Source organism: Crocodylus siamensis, chromosome 13 (assembly GCF_052110815.1).
Source record: "Crocodylus siamensis isolate JL-2025a chromosome 13, ASM5211081v1, whole genome shotgun sequence".
NCBI lineage: Eukaryota > Metazoa > Chordata > Crocodylia > Crocodylidae > Crocodylus > Crocodylus siamensis.
In genome coordinates this window covers 35,316,223-35,327,238 of record NC_143407.1, presented here as the reverse complement: position 1 = coordinate 35,327,238, position 11,016 = coordinate 35,316,223, and the positions used below count along the sequence as shown (strand labels likewise).

Sequence of the window (11,016 nt, the reverse complement as noted above, 5' to 3'; positions counted from 1 at the left end):
GAGATCTTAAAGCTAGAAAGAACTACTATGGCCACTTCATCTCACCCCCACAGAACGAAAGATTTAGCCCCTCATCTCATAGGACTGTTGAACAGTCACAGCCAGGGCTGTCCCTCTGACAGGCCACGTGTCTTTGGGTAAGCATAAAATGTGTTTCCATTTTTCCCATTTGTAAAATGAGGCCAATGATACTGCCCACATAGAAAGGTCATGATGATAATGAAGCATCCAGAGGTCTTAAATGGTGTAACAGAAATGGAATGGGCATGGGCCCGCCTGGTCCCAAACCAAGGTATGCAATGATTAGGTACTCCATGCGTCCACATTTGACTGCCATGATGTTCACTTGTACTTAAAACAGCAGAAGGGCATTCTGTCCACACACGCACGTACCATCAAAGAACGGGACAGAGGTGGTGTTGGCTGCAGTGTATCTCCCTGGCTTTGCAGTTTTTAAGTGGGGGAGCAAGAGATGCTGTGGAAGCTCTCCAGGGGATCCTTCACCAGACTCCTGGAGAAACGCTCTCCATTCAAGCTGCTGCATTCCACACCCCGCTGCTTCCAGCCAGCTGCACCATCCACCGTTGGTCTTGGGCTGACATTTCAGGAGCTGGGCACCAGAGGCAAATTAATGCACAGGCCCTTGAGGCCCACACCCAGGGGCCCACTGGGTGCCCAGTTTCCCTTGGAAAGGGCGGTTTCCCTTGCCAGGCGGGCAGCATGCAGTTTGAAAGGGGTCCTGCCTGGGGTGGGGAAGCATCGTATGCATGCACAGGGCCAGGAAAAAAAACTGGCAGGGTGGAGAGCAGTGCCCTGCAGGTAGGTATATGGAGGGGAAGGAGCACGGAGGTGTAGATTGAGTTCCCCTGCCATGCGGGAGCAGGGCCGGGGGCGCTGTCCAGCCGGGGCAGTGCACAAGGAGCCACATGGAGCCACGGGCAGCTCCCCCAGGGCCCATGCCCCTCCACATTAGGGCACGGGGCCCGAGCACCAATTTCATACCGTCTCTTAACTCCGCTCTGTCATGACTAATACAGTTAAGCGGCTCAGCAACACGGTCTAAAGCCAGAGCAGCAATGCACAACGTTGGTCTGCGTGCTTACGCGACCCTTCTTCCCGGTACACCCAGTACCGTGTCGAAACCGCTCTGCCTGAACGCCCAGATCCGAAAGCCGGGCGCACGTGACAGCTCCGCCCGGCAGCCCACGTGGGCGCAGCGGCGTTTCCGGGCGGAAGCAGCTTCCGTGCGCGCTCCCGCGCATGCGCGGCTGCCCGGCGCGGTGATGGCGGCGCCCGTGAGCTTGCGGGAGCTGCTGCAGAGCGCGGAGCCGGCGGCGGCGGCGGCGGGCGAGGAGGAGCTGTGCGTGGTGGGCATCTTCGGCAAGACGGCGCTGCAGCTGTGCTCCGAGAAGGCGGCGCTGGTGAGCACCGTGTGCGACCGCCAGGTCTTCCCGCTCTTCCAGCGGGACGAGGCGGCCGGGGCCGGGGCCGGGGCCGGGGGAGCCCTCGCGGACTACAACCAGCTGCAGGCCTACCACAGCGCGGACAGCAAGGTGCTGTACCTGGTGCTAAGCTCCATCTGCGACGCGCCGCAGCTGCTGCGGGCCTGCCGCGAGCTGGGCCCGCCGGGCCCCGGGCAGCTGCCGCACGCCGAGGCGCACGAGCTGTGGAAGCAGCAGGAGAAGCTGCACTGCCTGAGCCTGCTCTACCTCTTCTCCGTGTGCCACGTGCTGCTGCTGGCGCACCCCACCTGCGCCTTCGACATCACCTACGACCGCGTCTTCCGGGCGCTCGACGGCCTGCGCCAGAAGGTGCTGCCCAGCCTCAAGGCCGCCATCAAGGACTGCCCCGTGGGCAAGGAGTGGAAGTTGAACTGCCGGCCCTGCCCACCCCGCCTGCTCTTCCTCTTCCAGCTCAACGGGGCCCTCAAGGTGGACCCCCCTCCCGGCCGCGGCCAGGACCCCTGCGCCCACTTGGAGAAGCCGCCGCCCAAGAAGCACTCGCCCAAGCGGCGGCTGCAGCACGCGCTGGAGGACCAGATCTACCGCATCTTCCGCAAGAGCCGGGTGCTGACCAACCAGAGCATCAACTGCCTCTTCACCGTGCCTGCCAACCAGGCCTTCGTCTACATCGTGGCCGGTGGGCCACAGGATGGCGAGGACCCCGTGGCTGTGCTGCTGGAACAGCTCCGGAGCAACTGCACCACGCGGGAGGCGGAGAACTTGCTGGCGCCCACCCTGTCGGGGCCGCGGCGGTACCAGATGATGAGGCACGGCCGGCAGCAGCTGTCCTTCCACGCCGAGAGCAGCAGCTCCAGCTCCAGCTCCTCCGGGCAGCTGGTAGACTGCACCCTCAAGGAGTTCCTGTGGCAGCACGTGGAGCTGGTGCTCAGCAAGAAAGGCTTCGACGACAGCGTGGGGAGGAACCCCCAGCCCTCCCACTTCGAGCTCCCAACCTACCAGAAGTGGGTGGCCACCGCGCAGAAATTATACGAGGTGACCATCGAGGGGAAGGACGATGACCCAGCTTCTGTCACAGGGGAGCTGAGCTCCAAAATCATGGGCAGCATCAAAGTCTTGGAAGGGTATCTCGACATCGACACCAAGTTTTCTGAAAACCGGTGCCAGAAGGCCCTCCCCATGGCCCACAGTGCTTACCAGTCCAACCTGCCCCATAACTACACCATGACAGTCCACAAAAATCAGCTGGCACAGGCCTTGCGGGTATACAGCCAGCATGCCCGGGGACCGGCCTTTCACAAGTACGCCATGCAGCTTCATGAAGACTGTTACAAGTTTTGGAGCAATGGGCATCAGCTGTGCGAGGAGCGAAGCTTAACAGATCAGCACTGCGTGCACAAATTCCACTTGCTTCCAAAATCAGGTAATGAAGCTTGGTTGCACCTAGAATCTCCCTAGGTTTTAGCTTTTCAAGCTTTTAAATCCTAAAGCTGTGTGCCTGTTTGGACATCAAGGCATTTTGAAAGGGATGCTATAAAGAACAAGAAAAAAACAGTGATTTAGACTCAACTTGTAGATTTCTGAGGGTAGTTTCAATCTTGTACCTTCCATAAACATTAACAGCTATAGAGAGTCCATTCTTCTGACAGAGGAATATAGGTACAGAACAGGCTGTTTTGCAGACTTCCCGAATTTTCCTTTGTTATTTCTGGCTGGCACCACTCTTAGGCTTTTTTTATAAGAGCCGAGCTTGCCTGACCGAGTCAGTCTTTGCCATATCTGCACAGACTGCCCAACGTAGCAGTGATGGGGATGAATTATAAGGTGCATATGCTTGACATGGGAATAGAGATCACTGAACAGTATATGGTGGTCACAAATTTGTACTAATATCAGTAACATAGGGGTGTAAAACTCTACTCTGTTTAATTCCCTGGGCCATGTGTTCCCCCTCGAACAAGATTTTGGCTTTAACAGTAGTTGCTATTCTTACAAAAAGGATGGCAGGACTGTCCCTGTTACTGGTTCTTACCATGCTAGTTAAGAATACCGGGCAGATACCTTTCTAGTAAGGTGTTTTAGACAAACATTCCTTAGAGCTGCAGTAGTGTTAGGTAGAGTGTTACTACACAATGACCAGGAATGGCTAGGGATACATTTATTATAGGAAAAATGATTTTGCCCCTCTGCTCAGCAACTCAAAAGCAGGACAGGACAGATTAGTTTGGGTTAATATCCACAGTGACTATGCAGCAAATGTGGGATGAGGGGAAGGAGTTGCAAGATAAATCAGTGTGGTTGGAAAGTCATTCTGTGGGGAGAAACATTGTCAAGAGGTAAAAGGAGAAGATGAAGGGGGTTGAATTCACAAGCACCTCTGCAGAAAAAGTAATTGGACATAAATTGATATTGTTACTTCTTCAGGGGAAAAACCAGAAGCAGATAGAAATCCTCCAGTGTTATATCACAACAGCCGGGCTCGTTCAACTGGTGCCTGTAATTGTGGAAGGAAACAAGCACCCCGCGATGATCCCTTTGATATCAAAGCAGCTAATTATGACTTCTACCAGGTAACTCTTATCTCCCCATTTTTGCTGTCATTCAGGTGTACCTGTGCCTTGCCTTTGCAAATAAGATGCGGCTTGTATCTCGGGACATCCAAAAAAGGGTAAAAGGAACCTCCGTTGTCTTTAAGTACCTTGTTGGGAGAGATGTCTGGGGAGTAGGGGGCCGCTAGTCTATCAGAAATAAAGGTGAGTGAGGTCTAGGTCTAGGAGCTAGAACCTGGAAAAGCTTGACGGTCTAGCAATGCCAGCAAAACTTTCTAATGTAGATGCTGCATTTGCCATAACAGCTTATACCAGTTCAATAACAAGTTATTTCAGGAATTGCACTTTTTTGCTGGTATAACTATCTATAATAGGATTTCTGTGGTTTAAAAACAAAATGGTACCTCTCATTGACGTGATTTCTCTAGCAGAAGTTTGAAGTGTTGACCCAAGACTGGACAAATATAGACTAGAAATAAGTTGCGGATTTTTAATAGCTGGAATGAGTATCGCTATAGATATGGTGGATTTGCCACCTCTTTTGAAACCTCTAAGTTGAGACTGGATACATCTTTGAAATATGTGCCCAGGAAGCAGTTGGGCTTGATGCAAGAATTATGAGGTGAGGGACTAAAGCTTTTGTTATGTGAGAGGTGAGATGAAGTGTCCATAGTAATTCTTTATAGCTTTAAGATGTGATAATTCAGGTTAGAGACAGGCTAAGCAATTTAGACACAGTACTTGGTGTACCAGTAAGAATCAGAACTGGCACAGGGGATACTTCAAAGCCTTAAAAATAAGGTCTTTGGAAAAAAGTGTCTGCCTCGCTTCAAAACGAAGCCAAAGTGTAAAGGTTACTGTGAGTTTCAGCTCCATCATACACTTGGTGGCTGTGGGCTGTATAGAAGTGCTACAATTCCTGCTTCACTGAAAGCAAACATCTGACCACTTGTCTGTAGATATTGTTGTCCTGATAGCTTATATTATTACTGCATTCAGTGCAGCTGACATTTTGGAGCTCTGCATGCACTGAGAAAGCTAACAACTTTCTATCTTTCACAGGCACTGGAAGAAAAATGCTGCGGGAAACTGGAGCACATCAACTTCCCAATATTTCAGCCAAGTACCCCGGATCCAGCACCTGCTAAGAATGAGTCATCCCCTGCCCCTCCAGAGGGAGAAGTTGAAAAACTTAAAGAAAAAGAGCCTCAAACGCAAGGAGAGAGCACCAGTTTGAGTTTAGCCCTTAGTCTAGGCCAGTCGACAGACAGCCTTGGCACCTACCCAGCTGATCCTCAAGGTGGAGGAGACAATGCAGAAGCCCATGGGCAAGGAGGAGAATCTAAAAACGAGAAAAGGCCAAGCCTAGTAGATCGCCAGGCATCCACTGTGGAGTATCTCCCTGGTATGCTTCATTCTAATTGCCCTAAGGGCCTTCTGCCCAAATTCTCCAGCTGGTCCCTGGTCAAACTTGGCCCTGCTAAGGCTTACAACTTCCACACAGGCTTAGACCAGCAAGGCTTCATCCCAGGAACAAACTACCTAATGCCTTGGGACATCACCATCCGGACAAGACCTGAAGAAGAGGGAGATCTAGACACCAGTTCCTGGCCTGCTCCGAATAAGGCTGTTCCTGGCAAAAGAAGTGCAGTTGTAATGGGCAGGGGAAGACGGAGAGATGACATGGCTCGAGCCTTTGTTGGGTTCGAATACGAAGATGCACGTGGCCGAAGGTTCATGTGTTCAGGGCCTGATAAAGTCATGAAGGTGATGGGAGGTGGCCCTAAAGAATCTGCTATCAAAGCCCTTAATTCGGACATGCCCTTATACATCCTGTCATCAACCCAGGGGCGAGGACTAAAACCCCACTACGCTCAGTTCATGAGACTCTTCGTTGTGGTGCCAGATGCTCCATTGCAGATAATACTGACACCTCAGGTAAGACATGAAAAATAGCCTACCAGCCTGCAACTAACTTGTTGAGGAGAGGATAAAATATAATTGTAAAAGGGTATTACAAAGGTTACTGTGGGACAAAGATGCACACAAGTTAATGTTGGGGATAAGACTGGATGATGAAAGCAATTCCTTCCAACCTGAACTAGAATTTGAATAGCATGGGCCCAATCAGACAGTTACCGGCTAAAAGCTGTGGTTGGACCACTGGCTTGTGTGAAATGTCTGGGGTCTTGAGTTCAGTAGTTACCAGCTGATAAGCATCCACATCAGGCATACCCCCACAATGGACTTGCTTCCTGGCATTTTCAGCTAAGAGGCAATGACTGAACGGGCCTGGAAGAGAGGTCCCTTTTCATTCTTTGGAGAGTTCAACATGGAGATTTGATGCAAAATAGAAGTGTTCAGTATTGCAGCTAAGACACTACCTATCCTGCAGACGAGTGTCCCTTCTTTTTGGCCTTCAAGAATGTCAGCCTGGCAGATGCCAAAATTCTGTACCTTTTTAAATTTAAGCAGTTAATCCCAGATGACACACCAAGGTCCCAAAGGATTAAGATGTTTGAAATAAGTATGTCAAATCGCACCAAAATAATGTTTTTTAAATTGCTAATGAATGAGCAATGGTTATGTTAAAAAAAAAAAAAAAAAGTCACTTTATATTTTAAATAGCCATCATAGAGAGAAATGGCAATTCAGTACTAGGATTTTTTGTCATCAGTTCTCTCTGATCTCTGACGTGAGGAAAAATTGGTGGGACTGAAAAGATGTCCTTTTAAATCTCATTCCACATGCAGGGAAAAGGAAATTAGTGTTTTTGAACTTGGTATATCATCTATACTCCATAGAACATTTTTTTTCAAGCGTTGAAATGTGAACAAGATGCATTTTCTTCTAGTTTGTCTACTATGGAATAATATTTTTTACAGAGTGCAATATAAATAGTAATATATGGCAAAGATTTTCATATATCAGTACCTAACAGCAGACGACACCATTGGTATGCAGGCAGAATGCTGTATATTGCATGTCAGTTGTGGGGAGAAAGGGGTTTGATTTTTATGGTACTGCCTGACCCTTCTAATCTCCTGAGAAATGCCCCAAGATAACTAATATTGATATGCAAAGTAAAAGAACCTCTTTTTTTTTTTCTCAGAGAAGACCTTTAAAATTCAGTACAGCAGCCTTTTGTGTGTGTGTGTGTTTGTTTTACATGTTGAAGGAAGGGTAGTAATTAAAACAAAACATAGGCAATGAAGCATCACCAATTATAAAAACATGTGAAATAGAATAACTGTTTTGGGGATTAAAAGACTTAATTAGATCTCGCATTCTGCACTCATTGGCTTCAATGAGAGTTCTGCTTCTGTGTGAACTGCAAGAACAGGCTCTTGTGGTGGTATTTCAAAATATTTAGGAGAGAAGGAGATGAAGTGAGGGGAAAAGCAGCTGAACTGGGTATTTCTCTGCATCTTACACTCTTAAAACCAAAACGGATGCTTCAGGGAGCCTATACATGAGCCCATCAGCTTACTTGATTCATTGGGTCAGCTGGAGCGTAGCAATTGCTGCACTCTGGTGGCTTCCTGCATTTCCTGCATCTTTCCCTGCGCTTAAAAATGGCAGCAGGGGCACCAGAACTAAAGCTTGTCAAATGAGCTTTAGTTAAAGCCTAGCGGAGCTTTAATTAGAGCAGCTCTTGGAGCCACACCCCCCCAGAGCACGTGGAAAAGTGGCCTGAGTGGTTTCCCTTGTATTTATTCCAGTTCAAATTCATGCCAGTAAACAATGTGCAATTCTAAGTGCTTGTCTCTCCAGATAACAATGCATGACCCAGTTACAATAGCTATGGAGGGGTTTTGTGCAACAACTGAGATCTAGTTCAGTCTTTTGGCACAGGTAATGCCCAGCAGTGTTTTAATGCTCCTAAATAACGCACCACCGTAGATGGCCCAAGCTGGTGGAGCACTTTGGAGTAGGTTTATACAGGTTGGTCCCATCTATAATCCCAGACTACCCTGTGTTGCAACTGAATGCCCTAATACTAGGGGATAGGGGGCTAGTGATGCAAGGCCAAATCTGTTATCTTGTTCCACATCTTGACTACACCTCGATTGAAAGCTTACTGGCTTTCTGGCAAGAATAGCATTGTTTTTTTAGAAACGTTCACAAGCAGTTTAAAACCTCATTGAATCTGAGACTCTCAGCAGACCTATGTGTGTTTTGGTTCTTTAATATTTCTTGATTCTAATGGTTTATTAATCTTTTGAGGCACTCAATAATTAACATTGTTTTTTCCCCCCCACACACTTTGTTCACTGTTTTACAGGTTCAGCCAGGGCCTCCACCTTGTCCTGTGTTTTATCCTGAGAAACAGGAAATAACCCTCCCAGCTGACGGACTGTGGGTGCTGCGCTTCCCCTATGCTTATGTTACAGAGCGTGGGCCCTGTTTCCCTCCCAAAGAAAACCAGCAGTTAATGAGTTACAAGGTTCTCCGGGGAATTCTGAAAGCGGTCACTCAGTGAGCATCCTGCTGCGAGATTGGGCCTCGTTAAAGTGATTTCCCTCCCCCCCCAGCCAAATTATGGATTTTGATTCATGACTCTTGTTGTTTTGAGTGATCAGTGCTTGACTTAGCAAAACCCATGCTATTTAAAGTTGGTAGCATCCAGTCCTGAATAAATATCTGAGAATTGGAGAGAATCAGAGAAGGCAATTGAAAGGTGGGCTTTATTTCTCTTGTGGATTTGTTCATCATAGAAAACTAAAAGAAGCTGGTTACTGTAGTGTATTTGAGCCTGTCTCCAAACACTTTGAACTAATGCTTCCTCTTACAGATTTTTTTCTGTTTTCATAGTTGGGAATGTATATATAACAACGACCAGATTGCAACCAGAGTTTTGTTTTGTTATATTGAGGTAGTGAGAGAACTCTTTTTCTTCTTTTGGTGCCCTTACCCAGACTTTTCTCAGCCAAAAATATGGAGCCCTTTACCTTGCTCTTATAAGTTTCTTGTCTTGTTATGGTGTCTTGCAAGCTGAAATTTTCTGTTATCTTTTCTGGATTCATCTTAATTCCATTAGTGCCACAATCCCTGTTCATCTAAGGCAGACTCATTTAAACACTTGCTTGAAATAGGCTATATTCCTGGACCCAGGGCCCCCTAATCTTTTTTTTTTTGAGGTTTATACTGTGCTGGGGTTATGGGTTTTTTTTTTCTTGCCTGTCTTTTTTTTCTTGTTGTTTTACTAAAGTAAAACATAGAAAACATTTGCAAAATAATTGGATGTTTTGCAATGACAAAGTCTGCTCATGTTTTGGAGATTCTCTCTTCTCTCCTCTCAAATTTTTGGTGGTGGTCATTCTGAATGCAAGTCCTTAAAGCAGTTAAGTACATTTAAACTAGAACAATACTGAAACACAGTTCCAAAGCATAATATCACTGTTTTTAATTGAAAAAGCTTACATCAAAGATTAAGATGTTTTCTAATATCACAGGACTGGACAAGGGAAAGATGGTTTCCATTCCCTGCAAAATGTTTTCCCTGTTTTTTTCTTAAATCTAAGATGTGGCAAATGTCTCCCTAGTTTAAGGGGTGATTTTGGGTCTTGAACATTAACGTATACCAAGTGCTTTGAGATTCTGGAACAGAAGATTCCCTTGGGAGCCAAGAAAAATTAAACCAGTTGAAAAGGGAAGCATTTGACTAGAGAAAATGAAGTGAGATGCTCACCATTAGTGGTTCAAGAGGACAACACACTGGAAACCTAAAACAGGGTTCAGCATTTGTGAATTTATGAAAACACCAGATGTGAAAATCATTTATGAAATGTAACACTTCTGTGCAAGAGCCATTATTTGTGTAAGTGTTGCAGCTCCTGGCCCACTAGAGGGCTCTTTTACCCCGTGTAGCTGAAGAGGGAAGGCTTTGGTTTTCTGTCACTGTTTATACAGGTTGTGTGTCTGCTAAATATCAACAATTGTAAATTATTATGTGGTTAACACAAGGTAATAAGTTTCATTTGAAGAAAAAAATAGAGTGGACTTTTTTTTTTTTGTTCTTGAGGAGAAAATGGTGCTCTATGAAAAATAATTATTTACTTTGTTGCCATCATTGAAAAATGCAGTAGTAACTGGGTGCTAGTATTAGCAGTGCACTGTAATGCATCTTAAATGGCCAGCATTAAATTTTAATCACAGATGAGGGTGGGAAGGGAGCTCAGGGGGTCACATCTAGTCCAGCCCCCTGCTCCAAGCAGGACCAGCCCCAACCAAGGCTTTGCCTAGCCGGGTCTTCAATCCTCCAAGGGCGGAGAGTCCAGCACCGCTCTAGGCATTGGCGACGGGGAGGGGTACGTGTGGGTGCTGTACCGCAGGCAGCTGCAGCTCACCACCCCTCCTGCCCCCACTGCCGCCGGTGTCTGTGGCGGTCCCCGCTTGCTGGTCACTGCTGATGCTGCCAGCTGCGTCCGTGGGTGGTTGCAGCCGCAGGTGGGTGCTCGCTGCCCGTGGGAGCTCGCTGTGCCCCCCAGCCCCGGGGGGACACGGGCTTCATGTCTCGGGGCATCCTGTTGCACTGGTTTACTACTCGCCTAGTAAGAAATGTTTTCCCAGTATCTAACCTAAGCTCCCCTTGCTCCAATCTGAGATCATTAAGACCAACTTCAGACTTCCACTTCCTCCAAAACATTAGCTATTTCCATCAGGCCGAGCTTCTCCGTTCATTTAAGAAGCATCTCTCCTGAATCCTGGCCGCTGGGAAGGCTCCTTTCCTACCCTCTCGGTTGCAAGGGGAGCCGAATACGGGGTTTTTTTTTTACCCCAGTACTTAACCCACGTTTTAAAATGCGACACAAGTGTTGCCCTCTGTTCTCACACCGGAAGGCTGCGTCGGGAGATCACTGCAAAAAAAAAAAAAAAAATCCCGAATCGACGGGGCTTCTTGTAGAGCAGCTCTGGAGGAGGGGGTTTCGGAGAGCCCGGGGCGGGGTGCCCAGGCCGCGGCGGGCCCGGCGGCGCCTGCGCCCTCGCCCCTCGCGGCCCGGCGG

The 11,016-nt window shown here is 47.9% G+C and overlaps 1 protein-coding gene across 1 annotated transcript; it reads left to right on the top strand.

Moving 5' to 3' along the window:
• Positions 1-52: 52 nt before the first annotated feature.
• On the top strand, positions 53-8,539 carry SMG8 (SMG8 nonsense mediated mRNA decay factor). Its single transcript, XM_090026222.1, has 4 exons — positions 53-2,883; positions 3,885-4,030; positions 5,072-5,947; positions 8,295-8,539. Exons 1-4 carry the CDS (start codon positions 1,077-1,079, stop codon positions 8,490-8,492), a joined length of 3,027 nt encoding a protein of 1,008 aa, XP_089882348.1. The 5' UTR covers positions 53-1,076; the 3' UTR covers positions 8,493-8,539.
• The last annotated feature ends 2,477 nt before the right edge of the window (positions 8,540-11,016 follow it).

Coding starts and splice junctions, on each gene's coding strand:
- SMG8 (XM_090026222.1), top strand. CDS start 1,077: ATGCACAACGTTGGTCTGCGTGCTTACGCGACCCTTCTTCCCGGTACA. Junction 2,884..3,884: donor CCACTTGCTTCCAAAATCAG/GTAATGAAGCTT, acceptor TTACTTCTTCAG/GGGAAAAACCAGAAGCAGAT. Junction 5,948..8,294: donor AGATAATACTGACACCTCAG/GTAAGACATGAA, acceptor ACTGTTTTACAG/GTTCAGCCAGGGCCTCCACC.